General features: G+C 45.8%; 1 protein-coding gene across 3 annotated transcripts in view; it reads right to left on the reverse strand.

The window, feature by feature from the left end:
• The window catches only part of ITGA1 (integrin subunit alpha 1), a 462364-nt gene that overhangs the window by 125827 nt on the left and 315452 nt on the right, over positions 1-21085 (reverse strand). For all 3 annotated transcript variants that reach the window (XM_029577630.1, XM_029577622.1, XM_029577640.1), the window contains 3 exons: positions 20972-21045; positions 11893-12037; positions 2562-2704 (listed from right to left, as the gene is read on the reverse strand). In XM_029577630.1, the coding sequence (XP_029433490.1) occupies positions 2562-2704; positions 11893-12037; positions 20972-21045 (362 nt within the window). The remainder of the gene's footprint in view (positions 1-2561; positions 2705-11892; positions 12038-20971; positions 21046-21085) is intronic.

Consider the following 21085-nt stretch of genomic DNA (forward strand, 5'->3'; position numbering starts at 1 on the left):
GATTTTGTACAAGTAATGCTTTTAAAATCTACCTCATATGGAGGGCAATTTTTGAAAGTCATTTTTCTTGGTTAATGACTATTTACCCAGGGAGAAAAAGCTTTTTAAAAATTGCCCATTCTGTATGTAGGTAAAAGTATGTGCATAGTTCCGCAACACAATTACTTTTACTCCTATTGTAGTAGAGGCATTTCCAGGGTGAGGTTATGTCAGAGGTTGAAAATAATGTACACAGATTTGGATTTTCAAAATTATGCATGATGCTTTTTCCAACCAAAAATCTACAGACAAAAGGAGGTGCAAATCTCTGTGGGGTCTTTTTCCTTGGGCAGTTTTCTAAAGGGAAAGTGCAGACATACTTCTTCTTTGAAAACTGGTGCAAAATTAGTGCTAAAAGTGACATGGAATCTATTCCCTTTTACCTTTAAAACAAATTTAAAAAATGAAAACCAATAAATTCTGTTACATTCAGAATTATTTTAAATTGTTTTGAATCATTTTTTATCTAAAAATGACCAGTGCACAAGTAGTCTCTAAATGTGAAGCAGGCTCTAGTTTAAAAGACATTTTTTTTTCTTCAGTTGTCAGGTCTGGGAAGCCAGCCGGTGCTATAGGAGTGATTTATGTCCCAGGCACAGCAGAGTTTCCAGACATTGCTTTACAATTAACACCGGAACTATATAATTCCTTATAACCTTTTGCTCCTAAGAAGAAAGATGCTATATCTTAGTATTGCATTTATTACAATATATTTAAACATACAGGGGCGGATTTTAAAAGGAGCGCAAATAGCCTACTTTTGTTTGCGCTCCAGGCGCAAACAAAAGTACGCTGGATTTTAGTAGATACGCGCGGAGCCGCGCGTATCTGCTAAAAACCTGGATCGGCGCGCGCAAGGCTATGGATTTTGTATAGCCGGCGCGCGCCGAGCCGCCCAGCCTACCCCCGTTCCCTCCAAGGCCGCTCCGAAATCGGAGCGGCCTTGGAAGGAATCCTCTAACGCCCTCCCCTCCCCTTCCCCTCCCTTCCTCTACCTAACCCACCCGCCCGGCCCTGTCTACACCTCCCCCTTACCTTTCTCCGGGGATTTATGCCTCCCGGAGGGAGGAGTAAATCCCCGCGCGCGAGCGGGCCTCCTGCGCGCCGGGCAGCGACCTGGGGGCGGGTACGGAGGGCGCGGCCACGCCTCTGGACCGCCCCGGGCCGTAGCCACGCCCCCGTACCCGCCCCCAAAACGCTGCCGACACGCCCCTGAAATGCCGCGACGACCGGGCCCACCCCCCGACACGCCCCCGACACGCCCCCCTCGGAGAACCCCGGGACTTACGCGAGTCCCGGGGCTCTGCGCGCGCCGGTAGGCCTATGTAAAATAGGCTTCCCGGCGCGCAGGGCCCTGCTCGCCTAAATCCGCCTGGTTTTGGGCGGATTTAGGCGAGCAGGGCTCTTAAAATCCGCCCCACGGAGTATTAGAAGCTTCACACATAAATATATATATATATATATATATATTTAAAATTAGAAAAGTAAAATCAAGTGTTTCTTTTGTCAATTAGATGGAATTTCTATACTTGATCAAAGCACACAGGTGTCTTGTTGAAGTGTATCCGATCTATTTTATAAGCAATATTTTTCTGTAAATTTATTAGTTTAGTAACTTACGAGGATAAAGGATTGGCTATGTTAGCCAATTACATGCTAACTGTAAATTGTTAAAAGTATTCTGCAAAAAAGGTATATTTACTGTACATTCAAGATTTTCAGGGCTGCTACTGTCCTATTCTGATCATAGCACGCCCAAGGCTTTGGCAAAGAATTGTAACTCTTGGTAAGCAATAACTTTGTCATTTTGATATCAACTGACTTGATCTGAATTAATTTGATTTTGACAGACTTAGGGGGTCATTTACCAGACGGATCGCACGCGATACCAAGATGGGGGCGGAGTCGGCCCCGGAAGAGGGGGAGTCGGGGCATCACCGGGGCCGACTCCATGAAGACGCCGCGGACGACGAAATGGTAAGGCCCTTTTCGCATCCTATTTCACGCGGTGCGAAACCGGCAGCGATCGCACCGCAGTAGTGCGATCGCTGCCGGCTAGCGCAGGACTGCCCCCCGTTTTGGTCCCCCGCCCCTCATTTCCTAAAGTATCGCAGGCTTGCGATACTTTAGAAAATGAGGCCCTTATTCTGAATTGATCTGACTTAATCAATTCAATTTATTAATTGAATTTAATTGTATTCTTTTCTCATGTAAATAAAAATATATTCTTCTTTAGAGAATATGTCTCTGACTGAGTATATATATGTGAGTGGCTCTGATTTCATTATCATTAACTGAGTTCAATAAATGCAATAACTCTTAGGAGCTCTAATGTGCTAACGTATGTGACATGATGTTTCTAAAGCTAGGGAGTAACTTTTAATGGGTAATCCGTTGTTAACAATTCTCCCCTTGGAAATATCTATCGGAACAAGGATCGAGACAAAGGTTACCCATGGACTTTTCACCTGCTTGCTGTTTTGAAAATTGTCCCTTAATTGCAAATAGAAGAATGAGCTTACCTGCTTTCCACTTAGCGTTTGCTGTATTTTTATTTCTGTTCCTCTCATTTTATAAATGATAACTTGGCCTGTATGATTATAACGGGGCTGACCAGCAATGTACAACACGTCACCAGGAACTGATGCAGAATTCACAGTGTAACCTATCAGCAATAAAATATTTTAACAGATTGTCAAATAGCTCACTAACATTCAACACTATTTATAACAGATAGAGGTCCATATTCCAAAGCCATTTAGCTGGATAACTCAAAGGTTAGCCATCTAAATGGCATTTGTGGCATATTCAGCCACTTATCCATCTAAATTATAGTTCGGTAATTATATGGCCAAATGGTGCGCTTGGCCGAGCACACTTTCTTGTATTGGCCGAATGTAATTAAAGCATTGTAACTGACAGAATGCTGCAGCCCATTTATTAACAGGCACTCCAACCTTTCAACATATCTCCCCAATATTAATGGACCTCCACTAGCTTGCATTGCAATGGAGGATACAATTCAAATTGATAATAATAATTGGAGAAATTACTTACCTGATAATTTCGTTTTCCTTAGTGTAGACAGATGGACTCAGGACCAATGGGTATAGTGTACTCGTCATAGCAGTTGGAGATGGATCAGATTTCAATCTGACGCCAGCCCCTAGTACATATACCCCTGCAGGAAGTGCAGCTCTTCGGTATTCTCCTCGAAAAGCATTGTGGATATATGTGTGACTGACTAATTTGATTAACTTGATTAACTTTATAACTTGGTTAAACTTTATAACTTGATGAACTTGGTAAATTTCATCTGGTTGACTTGGCTATAGCTGGAGACCGCCAGGATTCTCAACCAGAAAGCGTCACCACCTGGATGGGTGGGTGTCCTAAGGTGAATAAAAACATGGCTCACCCTCAAAACATTCGAAGATCCATGCGTAACGGCAGCCAAGGGTGGGATGCGGAGTCCATCTGTCTACACTAAGGAAAACAAAATTATCAGGTAAGTAATTTCTCCATTTCCTAGCGTGTAGCAGATGGACTCAGGACCAATGGGATGTATAAAAGCTACTCCCGAAGTGGGTGAGAGGCTGTCCGTGACCCACTTAGTATTGCCCTTGCAAATGCCGTGTCCTCCCGAGCCTGAACATCCAGGTGGTAGAACCTGGAGAAGGTGTGGATGGAGGACCATGTCGCCGCCCTGCAAATCTCGGCTGGCGACAGCATTCTGGTTTCTGCCCAGGACACTGCCTGGGCTTTAGTAGAATGGGCCTTGACCTGTAGAGGCGGTGGCTTACCTGCTTCTACGTAGGCCGCCTTGATGACCTCCTTGATCCAGCGGGCTATGGTTGCCCACGAGGCCGCTTCCCCTTGTCTCTTCTCGCTATAAAGGATGAACAGGTGGTCCATTTTTCTTACGGGTTCCGACATTTCAAGGTATCTGGATAGGAGTCTGCCGATGTTGAGGTGGCGTAGGCTACAAGCCTCTTCCGAATTCTTCAACCCATCCGGCAATGGTAGCAAGATGGTTTGGTTAAGATGGAAGTGTGACACCACTTTGGGAAGGACCGAAGGGACCGTGCATAGCTGGATGGTTCCCGGGGTGAGTCTGAGGAACGGTTCACGGCAGGAGAGTGCTTGTAGCTCCGAGATGCATCTGGCTGAACAAACTGCCAGTAGGAATGCTGTCTTTAACGTTAATAGGCGGAGTGACAGACCTCGGAGAGGCTGGAAGGAGTTTCCTGCTAGAAAATCCAAGACCAGGTTGAGATTCCAAAGAGGTACCGGCCACTTTAGTGGTGGGTGGATGTGTTTCCTCCTTTCAGGAAGCGTGAGACGTCCAGGTGAGAAGCAATGCTGTCGCCCTTGCTCTTGGAGCCGTAGCATGACAATGCGGCTACCTGTACCTTGATGGAGTTGAGGGACAGACCCTTCTGTAGCTCGTTCTGTAGGAATTCCAGGATCACGGGAACTTTAATTGAGCATGGTATGATGTCGTGGTCCTCGCACCAGGCTTCGAATACTCTCCAGATCCTTATATACGTTAAAGAAGTGGAGAACTTGCATGCTTGGAGTAGGGTGTCGATTACGGCCCCCGAGTACCCGCTCTTTCTCAGGCGAGCCCTCTCAATGGCCAGGCCGTAAGAGAGAATTCAGCTGGATCCTTGTGGAGGATTGGTCCTTGTTGAAGCAGGTCTCTGAAGCAGGAACCCCCTGCCCCTGTGGAAGCAGTGGCAGGGGGTTCCCTGCTAGTAGTTTTCTCATGTCTGCGTACCTCGGTCTTCTTGGCCAGTCCGGGGCCACCAGAATTACTAGTCCCCTGTGAAGCTGTATCTTGTGAATGATTGTGCCCAATAGGGGCCACGGTGGGAAGGCATATAATAGGGTTCCCTGTGGCCAGGTCTGTACCAGGGCATCGATCCCCTGGGACTGAGGTTCCCGCCTGTGGCTGAAGTACCTGGGTACTTGGGCATTGGACCGGTTTGCCAGGAGGTCCATGTCTGGTGTCCCCCACCGGTTCACTATCATTTGGAACGCCGCAGCAACAGCTTCCATTCTCCTGGGTCTAGATATTCTCTGCTCAGGTAGTCCGCTGTGATGTTGTCTTTCCTGGCGATGTGGGTGACTGAGATCTCCTGGAGGTTTACTTCCACCCACGACATTAGGGGGTCGATTTCCAGAGACACCTGTTGGCTTCTGGTTCCCCCCTGATGGTTGAGGCAGGCCACTGTCGTGGCGTTGTCTGACATTACTCTGGCCGCTTTGCCTTGGAGCCTGTGAGCGAATCTTAGGCAGGCAAGTCTGACCGCCCTCGCTTCTAGGCGGTTGATGTTCCATCCGACTCTTCTGCATTCCACTGCCCTTGGGCGGTTAACTCCTCCCAGTGTGCTCCCCATCCATGTAGGCTGGCGTCTGTGGTGAGCAGGGTCCAGGTTGGAGAAGATAGCATCGTCTTCTGGTTCAGGTGGCTGCCCTGCAGCCACCACTGTAACTGGGTCCGGACTCTGCCCGGGAGTGATAGGCGGACGGTGTAGTTCCGGGACCATGGATTCCATCGTGTCAGAAGTGAGCGTTGTAGGGGTCTCATGAGCGCTCGCTCCCCTGGCACTACTTCCAAGGTGGATGCCATCAGACTGAGGACTTGTAGGTAATCCCAAGCTGTGGGGCGAGGTTCGCCCAGCTGGGCTTGTAATCAGTTCCTCAGTTTTGATCTCCTTGTGGAGGTCAGGCTGACCTTGTCTTCTTTGGTGTCAAATCAGACTCCTAGGTATTCTAGCGACTGTGTGGGTTGCAAACAATTCTTGTTTGTGTTGACCACCCATCCGAAACTCTCCAGTAGAGATTTGACTCTGTTGGTTGCTTGGTGACTATCCTCTAGTGATTTCGCCCTGATCAGCCAATCGTCTAGGTAAGGGTGCATGAGGATTCCTTCCTTCCACAGTGCTGCTGCCACCAGCACTATGATCTTGGTGAACATCCGGGTTGCTGTGGCTAACCCAAAGGGTAGTGCCCGGAACTGGTAGTGACGTTCCAAGATTTTGAAGCGTAGGAAGCGCTGATGTTCTTGATGAATGTGAAGGTAGGCCTCCGACAGATCCAGGGATGTGAGGAACTCTCCCGTTTGTATCGCCCTTATTACAGAGCATAGGGTTTCCATGCGAAAGCGGGGGATCCTCAGGTGGCGGTTGACCGACTTGAGGTCCAGTATGGGCCTGAACGTCCCCTCTTTCTTGGGGACGATAAAATAAATGGAATAATGGCCAGTATTTATTTCTTGTGGGGGCACTGGGATTATGGCCTCGAGGGCCAGTAGTCTGGTCAGTATAGTTTCCACTGCCGCTTTCTTGGAGGGGTCGTGGCAAGGGGATTCCACGAACTTGTCCGGGGGGGTTCATAGGAAATCCAGGTAGTACCCCTCTCAAATGATGGTTAGGACCCATTTGTCTGAAGTTATCTCGACCCATCTGTGGTAGAACAGGGCTAGTCTGCCCCCTATGGCTTCTTCCCTTGGATGGGTCGGCTGAATCTCATTGTGGGGTATGGCTGGGGCCTGGACCTGAGCTGGTTCCCCTTTTGTTGTGCTTGTTCTGAAAGGACTGGTTCCTACCCGTAGGGTGGGGCGGTTGGTAGTTGCTTCTGTATGGATTGAAGCCATGTGAACATCTGCCCCTGGAAGATCGGGGGAAGGGTCGCTGGTTTTTCTTATTCCTGTCCTCCGGTAGTCGCAGTAACGGGGACTCGCCCCACTTGTTAGCCAGTTTCTCTAGTTCGCTGCCGAACAGAAGGGATCCTTTGAAAGGCATCCTTGTGAGACGTGTTTTGGAAGATGCGTAGGCCGACCAGTTTCGGAGCCAGAGTTGTCTCCTGGCAGCCACAGCTGATGACACTCTTCTGGCCACTGTGCGCACCAGATCGGAAGCAGCGTCTGCAAGGAATGATACTGCTGGTTCCATTGCCTCCCCAGGGGTGTTGTTCCTGGTCTGAGATAGGCAGGCACGTGTCACTACGGTGCAGCAGGCCGCTATTTGTAGAGACTTAGCGGCGATGTCAAAGGACTGTTTAAGGATGGATTCCAGATGCAGGTCCTGAGCATCTTTGAGCACTGCTCCTCCCTCCACTGGGATAGTAGTGCGCTTTGAGATCGCGCAGACCATGGCATCCACTTTTGGGCATGTCGGAAGGTCCTTGGCCGCCTGGTCCAGGGGGTACATGGCTGTCATAGCTCGTCCCCCTTTGAATGTGGACTCTGGAGCACTCCATTCCAGGTCTATTAGTTGCTGGGTGGCTTGTAAGACAGGGAAGTGGCGAAAAGTTTGGCAGAGTCCCTCTAGCAGGGGGTTTGCCTTAGGCTCCCCCAAAGTACCTGCATCCAGGATAGCGAGCTCCTTCAGACTGTGGATGACCAGGCCTGGGAGCTCATCCTTGGTGAAGAAGCGTCTCATGGTTCGGTGAGGTTTTGTCCCCGGGGGGAGTTCTCCTTCCTCTAGGGGATCTGTTTCCTCTTCAGAGTTGTCCGTGTCCCCATAGGTGGGGCTTCTGGGCGGTGGAAACATTTCTCTAGGCCTAGAGAGCCCTGTGACTTAAGGGTCTTCTGGTGGAGATTGTGGCTGTCTAGCTGGAGGCTCCGTCTGCATATGGACAAAGGTGTGTAAACCTTTGAAGAATTCCACCCACGAGATAAACACTGGGTCAAAGCTAAGGGGCGCTGAGTCCTTGTGGGTCCCCGTCTGAGGTGGTGTCTCGCTGGTATTTGCTAGGACCGGGTTACTCACTGAGGAGCTAGTAATTGGTCCTGAATGGGACTGGCCCTGGCCTGGATCTCCCAAGACCTCCTCACACTGGGCGCACAGGGCGTTGGTCTCTTCGCTTTGTGCAGCTCTGATATGGCATGCTGGGCAGAGGCCTTGGGCCTTGAGCTCCGTTCCCGGTGGTGCCATGGCTGTCGGCACGTAAACCCTTCTTTTTATGCGCTCCGCTGCGCCTAAGATATGCATGCGGGTTGTGCGCGTAGATGTGCATCCAAGTCGCAGATATGCGCTCAGGCCGATAGGCGCACGAGGCGCATATAACTTATGCATGCGGCCCTTGTGCGTGTACTCTATGCGCACAAGTACCTTGTGCGTGTAACTTACGAGTACACGTTCCACAAAGAAACCTTCGCTCAGCAAACAAAGCACTACTAACAGTCCCTTCAGTAAAGTCAGCAAAATTAACCCAAGAGAGAGAAAGGGCTTTATCATTGGCTGGGCCCATACTATGGAACACGATGCCCCCTGAACTCAGATTACAGAGTAATCTCAAAACTTTTAAGAAAAATTTAAAAACATGGCTCTTTAAAAAAGCCTTCAGTAAAGAGTGTGGAGGGTAGAGAATGAAAGTACAGAGTAATGCAGATGAGAATGAATTTACTCAATCCTACATTTAAGAAGTAATATCTCAAAGAGATAGTAACTCAATAATATACCTGGACTTGACCAACATTACTCAAATAATGATTTTATTTATGAAATTGTAACCGAACTTTATTGGCAGAACGTACGATATCCTAGATTTACTAACCTTAGTCTATGTGCCTATTTGTAAACCGTTGCGATGGTATATAACTTAGCGACGGTATAGAAAAGTTTTTAAATAAATAAATAAATAAATAAATAAATAAATAAATAAATATGTATGTGCACATGTATATTTGTGCACCTAGCCGGCCTTGTGCGCCCCGATCGAGACAGCAGACAGGGCGGCAAATAGGGTCAATATGGCGATGGCGACCACGCGGGCAATATGGCGACCACTTCGGAGGGTCTCCACTGAATGGAGTGGGAGGACCCTTGAAACTAACCGAGGCCTGGCCCTGCTAGGGCGGATCAACCCGGTGGCACAGGTCCCGGCCAGCGACCTGTGGGACTCCTCGAACCTCGGAGACCGGAGTATTAGAAGAAAATTTCTACCTTACCTTGTTTTCGGCGCTTCCCGGTTTCGACCTGGGCGGTCTCCGGCTGCGGGGGGAGAGGGCAAATACCTTCACCGCTGCGCTCAAGGGTGCACCAGCTGCCTCTCAGCCGCTCCCGAGATTGGGGGCTAGGTCCTCGCCACGATTTGGCCGCCGAACCGAGGCTTACCTCCGAGGGACCACGGAAATAATTCGGGAATTCTCAACTGGGGGAGGGACCCGAGGGTATCATCGCAGGAGAGTGGAGCTTGTCTTCAGAGGTAAGATTTCTTCCGAATTTGGGATTTCTCTGTTGAATTTTGTTCTAACGCTGTGAGAGCGTGCAGATAGTTCCTAACCGCTATGGAGACGGATAATACTGAAGAGCTGCACTTCCTGCAGGGGTATATGTACTAGGGGCTGAGTCAGATTGAAATCTGATCCGTCTCCAACTGTTATGATGAGTACACTATACCCATTGGCCCCGAGTCTATCTGCTACACACTAGGAAAACATAAGTTACTATACAATAGTTGTACAAGTTCGCTGAAGGCCAAGTTACAATGCTATCTATGCACCTCAGCACTCATTGCATTCTGAGATTTCAAGCATTAATGTTTATTTCACCCTTAAAATACTATAAATTAAGGGCAATCCAGGGAAGAGGTTTCTCCTGTGCAGGCTCCACAATATGAAATAAACATCCAGTGGAGCTGCTTCAAAAATCTGATTATAAAAATGTTTAGAAAAAAACTGAACACATTTTTTGATGAGGCATATCCTTAGATGAATGTTGCTGTATTTGGCTTGTGTTTTATTGTTTAATAAGGGGTAGATTTTCTAAATTTGGGCGAGCGCGTACTTTTGTTTGCGCACCAGGCGCGAACAAGAGTACGTGGGATTTCAATAGATACGTGCATAGCCACGCGTATCCATTAAAATCCTGGATCGGCGTGCGCAAGGCTGCCGATTTTGGGCAGCCTGCGTGCGCCGAGCCGCACAGCTGGCCTCGGAGGGAACTTTCTCTCGCCCTCCCCTCACCTTCCCCTCCCTTCCCCTACCTAACCCACCCCCTCCCCCCCGGCTCTATCTAAACCCCCCCTACCTTTATCCATGGATTTACGCTTGACGGAGGCAGACAAATCTGCGCGCGCCAGCAGCCTGCTGGTGCGCCAAGACCCGACCCGGGGGCTGTTCCGGAGGGTGCAGCCACGCCCCCGGAACGCCCCCGGGCCGAAACCACGCCCGTGGCCCCGCCCCCGAAACGTCGCGTCGCACGCGACACCCCCCCCCAAAAAAAAAAACCGCCGGGTCACTCCGGGAACGCCCCCCGACACTCCTCTTCATGCAAGCCCCGGGACTTACACGCGTCCCGGGGCTTGTGCTCGGCATGCGCAGGGGGGGTTTGGGGTAGGTTTTCGGGGGGTATGCGCATATCCTACGCGCGTACCCCTTTGAAAATCTACCCCATATGTTTTATTTGATTTATGATTGTCTATGTATATTAATATTAATGTAATGATTGTAATCCACCCTGCACATAATACATGGAAGAGGCACATTCTACCACTACTGCCAGCTTAGAGATTTGTAATTAGTTCACATGGCAGCACATTAGAATGGCATGAGCAGTGCATGCCAGTTCAAGATCATTGCTGATGGACTACATAACGCATTGCAGCTGTTAAGTGCTGCTTATGCAAGGGAGCCACATGAGCCGAAGCCAGGGAGACAGGCTGCAGCATAGCCATAAGGAGGTTTTAGCCATGTTGAAGGTGGTGCAGGACACAGGGAGGAAATCACTGGGTTCTGTAGGGCTGTCAGGGAAAGCCAGGAAAGGATGGTGGTCCCTGGAGCTCCCCAACTGCATTACTGGTTTTGCTGTCTGCATATTGCTTTTACAACAATGCTGGTAGTAGCTTACATAACTAGAATTGCTGTCAGAGCAATGCTGGATGCCCCGGAAGCCAGACGCTAGTTCAAAGCTTTTTGTTGGCATGAAAGGTTTGGGTAGGAGGGGTGGGAGGGTTGGAGCAGGCTTGATAGGTGTGAGGGAAATTGGGGAGAATATCCTAATGCAGGAAACTTTGGCTTAATGCATGCTTGCATTTTTAAGAAGGGGGCAGGGAGGCTTTTGAACCTATAGGCCTGCAAAGTTTTTGCTATATTTGGGGGGGGGGGGGGGGGGAGTGTTTTAGGGTGGAGGTGTGTGTGAGGCAACTGAACGGCATGGCCAGCATTATTTTTCCTTAGGTGGGAAATCAGGGCATGAGGCCTGCTCAGGAGCTTTTTTCCTTGCAGAGTATTTTACTGTATCGTATTACAATTGAGATGTATTGTAGGTATCGATAACTATTTGTTGTGCTGTTAACCGACCTGATATCTTGGGAGGAAGGTCGGTATACAAAAATGATCACTAAATAAATAAATAAATAAATAGACCTAGCCATATAACATTGCAGCCTAACTGACGATATTAAAAGCTGGTTAGGTTTCAAAGTTATTCAGGTAAGTTTATCTGGATAACTGCATTCAGGGATATTCAGTGGGACATTTATTCCACTGAATATCTTGGATACCATACCTGGCTAACTTTAACCAGGTAACTAATGTGTTTAAGGGTACCACTGGTACTGTATGTCTGTATACAACTCTTTTTGGTAACTCATAGAAAGTAAATCACCCCTCATTTCTATTGTACTATACCAACAGCATGCAAACATAGAAATATGACAACAAAACAGACCATATGGCCCATCTTGTCTGCCCATCCACAAAACTGCTCCTCTCTACAGTCCTTAACATTTAGCATTTTTAATATCTGTTGTGCTTATTATGTGTGCTGTAGATAATTTCAGGTTAGTTTTGGAGATGAACTGTGCCATCAGTTAAAGGTTAAAATGATTTATTTCACTTACCTAGATAAGCAGCAAGACGTTCATTTTTTTCTGAAGAATCGGTTTTAAATGTATCATTTTGAGGGATCACAAATTTGTCAGTTTTCTGCATGACTACTGTTCCATTCCAATCATATGCGCCAACTGCTCCAAGCATGATCCAGTCCTTAAAAATGAAGGGATGACAAGATTATAATAATTTTGGTTTTAAATAGCTCCAAACAATGGCTTAGACTCAACATACTTAAAAAATATACAGTACATTCTGCCAACTCTGGAAAGATGGAATGACTTCAAATTTTGATTCCTCAAATGAGGAGTACTGTCAACACAGATTGTAATCATAAATATTGTGGAAGCCAGTGGATACATAACTATGTAATTAGATTAAAAATGTCCTCTGGATTTCGAGATATAACACTGACATACAATAGTGTTAACACAGAAATAACTTTTTGTTATTTCAATTAGTTTGACTCCCTGATTCATTTCATTTGTTTCAATCAGAAAAAGTTATTTGTTTTTTTATTTGTATCATTCCTTCATTTGCTTTCCATTTAAGTCAATGGGGGGAGCAATAAATAGGGCTGATATTCAGCCTCTATCTGGCTGAACAAGTTAGCCAGTCAATATACTTGTATATATTAAAATTAGCCAAATAAGTTTATCTGGTCCATTTTAGAAGCAGGTCTAACTTATCTGGCTAACTTAGCTGCATAAGTCTCAATATCGCTGCTTATCTAAGGAGCTTCTCCCTGTTACACTCCTATCCAACCCACCACCTAGCCAGCTAACTACTTAGCAGGATAAGTAGATATGTAGCTAAGTAATGGCTGTTGAGTGTGGCTGGATATTCAGCTGCTGCACTTAGCCAAATAAGTCCTAACTTACCCAGCTAAGTGGTGCTGAATATTGGGCCCATGGTATTTTGGGCTCAAACTATTAAGATTTTCTATTAAAGTTTAACTTGTAGGCAGACAGCAGCAGCAGAGTGAAGAGAGTATAAGACACTGAGTGGGGCAAAATGGCACCAAAAGTGAAATCAAAAGCCTAAAGCACCATCACCATTTCTCATGGTGCCTTGGTCTGTTCATAGTGTTATGAACAGACTAAGGCACCATGAGAGAGTCAAAGGGCACCACCAACAACAGTGGTTAGAAAAGCCGAAGGCACCATGAGAGGGAAAAGCAGCACAAGCAGTGGCAAGAACTCCTAAAGCACCATGAGAAGAGCAAAGCAGCCACCCACAGTGGCAAGAACACCCCAAGGCTCCAAATGAGGGGCAAAGGCCTTCCTGCTAGAACCCCCAAATCACCACAAGAGGGGAAAACCTTTACAGTGACCAGAAGCCACAGAAAACTCTGGAAAGTGGTAATGAGGTGCAAATCACACCTCAGACCTGTGTATGTATAGAGTAAAACACTAATCAAACCAGCTAGAAACTTAAAGAAATTAAACTTACTATCCCTGGACAGAGAGAAGCCAAAGTATATCTCAGCAGGAGGTCTGTAGTAGTTTTATGAAATTTCCCTATGGCATCAATCGGGGAAGAGGTTGGGGGAGGATCAGGTTTGGAGATTGACTCACCCTTTGAGATGCCTGTGCTGAGGTAAAAATGCCCCAATGCAAAAAAACAAAAAACAGCCCAGCATCAATTACCCTCCCACATGGTTGGTGAAGGAAATGTGGCATACAGAAGACTCCCTCCTCAATATCACTCAGGTGCCCAAGTCCTTCAGACTATGACTGAAACCTTGGAAGGAGGTAGGCCAGTAGTAGACCATATCTCATTGGCATCAGGCCTTTTCTTATTTGGTTTTGCACAGAAATATAGACAAAAATGTGTGAAATCATCCAAAGGCTAAATATTTATTTATTTAAAGATGATTTTATTTAAGAAGCCAATAGTCAATAAGAACTGTAAGGGAATGAAATTTGAAAATAAGTTTTAAGAAAAAGTCAAAGAGGGCATGAAATAATTAAAGGTAACTGGGTAAGACTATCTGAAATTGGTTTTGCTGGCTCAGCTCTCAACTGGTTCAAATCTTATCTTGACAATAGAACCTACAAAGTAAAAATTGGCAATAACGAATCCCACCCCATCAAACTATCCCGTGGTGTCCTCCAAGGCTCCTCCTTGTCATCCACCCTTTTCAATATATATAGTTTTCCCCTCTGCCGTCTTCTTTCCGACCTTGGCCTCACCCACTACATCTATGCGGATGACGTCCAAATTCTCATCCCTATCACCTACTCCATCAACACATCCCTCCAAACCTGGCAAAGCTGCCTATCTTCTATTAACCTGCTCCTATCAAATTTAAACCTTGCTCAGAACACATCAAAAACTGAACTTCTCCTCTTCACTCACAACCAACCCCTCCATCCCCCTTCTGTTCTCATCCCAACCCCCCCACCCCTTCTCCCCACTTACTCCATCAAGCAAGAAGCCTCAGTGTCACTCTTGACTGCAGTCTCAATTTCAAAAAATGTATTAGCACCACCATGAAAGATTGTTATTACAAACTTCATGTCCTTAAAAAACTTCAACTTCAACCTCTCCTTCTCCTAAATAATAGGAGTAATCTTCTCCTAAATAATAGCAGTAATCTTCTCCAAACTTGATTGCTGCAACGCTCTCCTGCTTGACCTCCCTGCTGCTTCTCTCAAACCACTGCAGATGCTCCAAAATGCCACAGCCCGTATCCCTCACTAACTCTCGAAAACGTGATCACATTACTCCCATCCTAAAAGACCTCTACTGGCTCCCTATCTCCTTCAGAATTCTATATAAGACCCTCACCTTAATTCACAAAACCCTTCACAACCCAAACATGCAATGGCTAAACAACTCCTTATACTTCCATACCCCCACCAGACTCACCAGATCTGCTTACACTGGCACCCTATTCATCCCCCCTGCCAAACGCACACACCTCAACTCCACCAAAGACCGCACGCTATCTATTGCTGGCCCCTATCACTGGAACTCAGTGCCCCCTGATATACGACTTGAGCCCTGCACCCAGACCTTCAAAAAGAAATTAAAGACCTGGCTCTTTAAACAGGCCTCCACGTAACACCTCACCACTCCCTTGTGCCAACATGCGACCCATCTCCCCTGTACATATTCCCCCTCTGAGTTAACTATTATTTTTATTCCAGTTACCTTGTTTTCTATTGCTTCACCCCCTCTTTGCCTATCCGTCTTCCTCTATCCATTAACTGCTTCTCGTTGCTTATTAGTTTATACAGTTATTTGTTACAATGTAACATTATTCCCTGATTTCTTCCATTTCCTCCTCTCTATCCGTTTTAATGTAAACCAATGTGATGTCCATACGAACTTTGGTATATAAAAGTGTTAAATAAATAAATAAATAAGGTCCGTACAGTATACCAAGAGGATTCAAAACAACGGTACAGTTGGTCAGCTCAGGGTGGCAGATCACGGACACCTGTGCAATTCTGACAGCCAAAGCATTGAATAGAAGGCAAAGCAATAGGAGTGGAGGCAATATCATTGAAAGACAACAGAAGAGGCGCAAAGCAGAAGGAGCGCAGGTGCTAAAAACTCCAAACCATAGGTGCAGAGAAAGGCAGCAAGAAGAGTGACATCAACACTCTAACGTATTAAAAGAGGAGCAAAGCAGAACCAATAGTGGCTTAAGCATCCCAAGAGACTATGAGAAGTTCAGCAAATGTACACAGCATCAGACTAACATGGCAAGACCAATAATCAGTAAGCACTGTAATGGTATTTGAAAAGAACTTTGCAGGCAGCAGGAACAGGAGTAGAAGCACTCATCACCCAAAAGCACCAAAAGAGGCTAAGAGCAGCAAGAGCATGGATGTTAAAACCACAGACCACAGATGCAGAGCAGCATGAAAATCCCAAGGCTTACCATGAGGGCTATGGTAGCAAGCTAGAGGGTTTTAGTTTTAGAATAACAAAACAATAAAACTCCTCTACCTCGCCTGCCTTTGCTATGTTGATAAAAAAGGTGACATAATCTGGACACATTTGATTAAGCAATACATTATTGGCATTAGGTAGCCATGATTCAGTAATATATTAAAAAACAATGTGGGGATCACTAAGAAGTGAAAAAATATCATCACCCTTACTGACCATGCATTCAAATAAACAATATGACAAATGGGTGGCTCAAAGACAATTTGTGGCCTAGTAATAATAAATGTAATCGATGAGGAGTTGTTAACATCCTAGCAGGAACCTTTTTAACTAAGGTTCCTACAACAGGCATAATATTTTCCCATACTCAAAACAAATCTAACAACATCAGTAACACACCATCCCCCCATCCATTACTTGCAGAAGCTCATCCTGGATTGACAGCATGACTGTTTCAGCATTGTGCCCACTCAGAACCACCTTTACGCAGTATCTAACAAATTAAATTCATCCAAATAGACTGATAACAGAGGCATCACTAGCTTTTCCAAGATCTTAGCTAGAAACAGCAAATTAGCAATGGAACAGCAGTTACCGCACTGGGAATGATCCAGATTAGGTTTTTTTTAAAGATAAGGGTCAGAACAGAGTGTTTCCAATGATCTGGCACCAATCCTTCTTGCAGAGATCTGTTTACCAGGCTTTGAATTACTTCCCTACCACCTTCAGAGAGAGATTTCAGCAGTAGGCATGAGCATGAGTCTAAGGGGTACCCAATAGCTCTTATCTTTGACAAGACTAAAGCAAATGCCTTAGTTGAGATTGGATAAAATTCAGTCAGACCACCCAGCTCATTGCTTGTTTGAATCAACCCCCCTCTTGTCTCACCAAAGGATCTCCAGGCATTAGACTTTGCCTCATAGCATTGACCTTAATATCAAAAAATACAAGAAAACCTTCCATAGTTTGAAAGGAAGGGATTCCACTCTCTTTCCAAAGTCAGAGCCAGTAAGTTTAGCCATAATATTAAACAGTTCTTTTGCAACACTATTAGATTTATAGCTTCATTATGATAATTTTTTATGCTTTCATCACTGTCGAAAAGTACTGGTTTGATGACTGTCTCTAATCAATACAATTAACTTGAGAGGGTATCTTTACCCAGAGTTGTTACGCGCCCCGCCCGCAGCTGTCCCGCACGCGGGCCTGCTCACTTTCATGGTTTCATAGTGGGTCCCGGGATGACCTCCCTCGCGGTAGTTGCCAGTCCTGCCAGGTCCCGGCGTCCTGCTGCGGCGGTCTCCGGGTTTCCCACTGCGCGCCAGGCCTCACGCCGAGGCTCAGCATCCTCGACCATGTTAGCCACGCCCATACACGCGTGCGCACGCAGACGCCCAGACTCATGTAGGGCCAAGGGTGGGTCCTTTGGTGTGTCCTGATTGATCCCTCGATATAAGGAAGTTCCTGTCTCTGCTTCCTTGCCTTGGCAATCGGGTCGGTTTGTTCTAAGATTGCCTCTGTGCTTGTTCCTGTTCCTGCTTGTTCCTAATTTTGTTCCAAGATCCTTCTGTTCCAGTTCTGTTCCTGACTTGCTCCTGCATCCTAGCTCCTGTGTCCTGCTGTTCCTGTGTTCGTCTGTCTGTCTACCCAGGTAGTACCCTCGGACTGTCTTACTGGTACTGACCTCAGCTTGCTCTTGACCTGCCTGCCTACCTGCCGCTGCCTGACCTGCCTGCCTCAAAGACTTCAGCTTGTTCCTGACCTGCCTGCCTGCCTGCCTCAAGACCTCAGCCTGCCTTTGACCTCATCTGACCTCCGGTATCTGACCCCTGCTTTACTAACCATTCCTTGGACTGACCTCTGGACCTTGACCTTTGCCTGCCTGACCTCATCTACAGATTCTGGCTCTGTTCCTCGCCTTGTCATCACCAAATCTGTTCTGGTTCTCCTTGTTCCAACCAGCAGTCACCTTTGAATCCGATCGCACTCCCTCCGTCTCTGTGGGCACGCCGGTCTTTCATTCTCTCAGGAGACCCTGTGAGGTCCATGCGGTCCGGGTCCCTACGGGCTCCTCCCGGGGGGGATCTCGAGCTTCCAGTGGTGAAGCTCTTCCCAGCCTCTGTCTCCTCCAGTGCTCTGCCCCCTGGGAGCAGTTACCTCCTGTTCCCTTTCAGGAGGAATTCCATCCCTGCCCCAGGACAAGGGTCCATCCCCGAGCGCAACAAGAGTCTCTCAGCCCACCTAACTTTCCTTTTCAGCTCAGCCAGTGTGGATGTATACCAGACAGGGGCCAGACAGGAGAGGAATGGTTTGATTTTTAGTGGGCACAACAACTATGAGAGAACTCACCGATCCCCCAATGACCATGTCATCTAGAATATGCAAAACCTCCTGATGCCACTCATTCAGCTATTTTATAACATGTGCGTGTCGGTGCATGTGTGTTATAAAATACGAGGAGCGCGCACAAATGCGCATGTGTGCGTGGCCCGCAACTCGCGTGTGCAGGGGTGGTAAATTTACTTCCGGCAATGCAATGGTCCCTTTTCCAGTTCCCTCCAAGTCCGTTTTTTACTCGCATGGCTGATTTAAAATTTGGCTGTTAGTTTTCCCCTAGTAAGAACAAAATGTTGGTTTTGACCATTTATAACAGAGGAGGACAAATCATCCAATAAGTGGAATAAAAGAACTACATGATCCAAGCAAAGGAAGTTTTATGAGCCTAAAATCTGTAGATGTCCAAATGAGACCAAATTACCAGACCCAAAAATAAGGTCCAGCATATTGTCAGTAGTATGTGTTGGCACATCAACCAGTTGTATGAGACCTCAGTTATACAAATCCATCATGAGGCACTGCACCAAAGGGCAGTCTAATTTGTCCATGTGAACATTAAAATCCCCTAAACTATGAGCTTAGAACAACACAAAGCCACAGAGGAGACCAGTTTGTAGATATAATCGATTTTCTGCTTATTAACCACAAGAGGTTGGAGATAACTAACAGCGCCCCAGAGGGCCATCTAGATGACGAAAGTAGTAGAATGTCCAGAGATGAAGAACTCTCCAACTTAACCTGGGAGAACTGCTACTCAGATCGCACTAAAATTGCTACTCTACCTCTTCTTCTCCCCAACTGAGAAAAGCTGACAAGCACATATCCTCCGAGGACAAATCTGATTTAATATAACCTCATCTTCATCGTCCAATCAAGTCTGTGTAATGCAGAGGTAATCTACATTTTTCCCTTCAATAAAATCATTAAATAAAGCCCAATCATTAATTAAAGCACAATTCAGCTTTAATATCGGAGGCGGCTAGATGTAATTATTTACAGGGGACTGGGGAATCTCTATTAAAAATAATTCATGAACAAATCAGTGCTTTACCTGAAGCTCTCCACTACTCGCATAACTACCTCTACCACAGATTTGAGCAATAGGAGAGCCATGATTGATTTTACACACAGATTGAATACATAAAATTTTAACCCCACAGTCAAACCCACGGTTTGTACACAGAAGAGTTTTTTCATACATTGCTCCTTTTATGTGGAATGCACTCCTAGCATAACTGAGAAAAGAGAAGGATGTTAGACTATTTAGAAAAGATCTGAAAGCTTTTTTATTTCAGGCTGCTGTTAATTGATTTTAATTGATTTGATTGTAATATGTTTTACTGTGTGTTGCATTGTAACCTGCCCTGACAAACTGAATTTGAGGCCGGGATCTAAATCTCATAAATAAATAGAATGTTTCAGATCTCCAAGGAATCTCTAAGGGGCTCATTAAGGAACGTTCACCTTTTGCTCACGCCTTATGAGAGCCACCATTGGCTTCTTATGATGAGAGAGCAAGACAACAATCACCAGCATAAGGTGGGCAGGGCTATTGCTCCAGTGCTGACTTCCTGTATGCCCTCAAACACATCTGGCATAGGTACATTTGAGTGTTGTAAAGGTCCTGGTACAGTCCAGTATAGTAGAAAGGTGGAAAGCTGCGATGTTACTGCCTTCTGAAGCTGTATCAACTGCCATCAACTCCTTCGCCTCTAATGAACAGGGAGAGCAAGATGATGTTCATCAGTGTATGGTGGGCGGAGCTATGGCTCCAATGCTGACTTCCTGTATGTCCTCAAACTCCCAATGTCTAAGTGTTACTCAGATGTACTTCCGACTTTAGAGAGGCCCAGGTACAGCCCAGTATTGTAGAAGGTGGAAGGCTGCAATGTTACTGCCTTCTGCTGTTTATGAGCCAGCTCTGAAATAGGTGGGAAGCTGGCTTACCGCTGCTGATCTCTCTCTCCAGGCTTGCATTGAGATCATTACCTAAACAAAAATGGTCAGGTTTAGCCCACAAGGATTCCAGAGTTTGCCCGTGCTGCTTCTGAGCCTTTACTCTTTCAGATAGTACCAGAACTAGTGGACACTCTATGGAACTAAAAGGTAGCACATTTAAAACAAATCAGAGAAAGCATTTTTTCACTCAATATAGGTGGGTTCAGAAAGGGTTTAGACAAATTCCTGGAGGAAAAGTCCATAAATTATTAGCCATGTAGACATGGGAAAGCCGCTGCTTATCTCAGGTTATAAGCAAAAAGATTTGGATGTATTCTTTAGGATCCTGCTGGGTACTTGTGACCTGGATTGGACACTGCTAGTCAAAGGATTCTGGGTTTTATGGACTTTTGGACTGACCCAGTACAGCATTTCAAATGTTCTTCCAATTACAAATCTTTTAGCATGTCCAGACTGCCAAATTCATCAAACAATTCCTTTTCCGTACTTGGAGCAGATGAAGTGTACCAAGTAAGATTTACAACAAAATGTAGATACATTTCAACAAGAAAGCAAAGAGGTGTATTCAAAGAATCAAATACTACATCAGATTCTTCCATGAAAGAGATGATATTGTTAATTTGGTTTCTTTATTACTAAAATGGCTAACAGCATTCTGAGAAAATCCTACAGATTGGTAGATATCAATCATGCAAAGAAAAATCCCATACATTTATTTATACCATATCTCTCAAATGTTGATAGGTTTAATATAATAAATGTTATATCACAGTTAATTCTTGAACAAAAATGCATGCTTTTTTTTTTTTTTTTTTTTAGCAAAAAGAACATTTTTCCCATTTGTTTAAAAACAAAATCATGGCATTCATTTCCATTTGATCAATTTACCTGTGAATAGTGCGCACTAAAACCAGCCTGAGACATTTCCATTTCAAAGGAAGCTGCCAACTTGTCACTTGTAGCTGTAAAAAAGGAAATGATCTTTTAACATTAAAAAATGCA

This window comes from Rhinatrema bivittatum, chromosome 1 (genome assembly GCF_901001135.1).
Source record: "Rhinatrema bivittatum chromosome 1, aRhiBiv1.1, whole genome shotgun sequence".
Lineage (NCBI taxonomy): Eukaryota > Metazoa > Chordata > Amphibia > Gymnophiona > Rhinatrematidae > Rhinatrema > Rhinatrema bivittatum.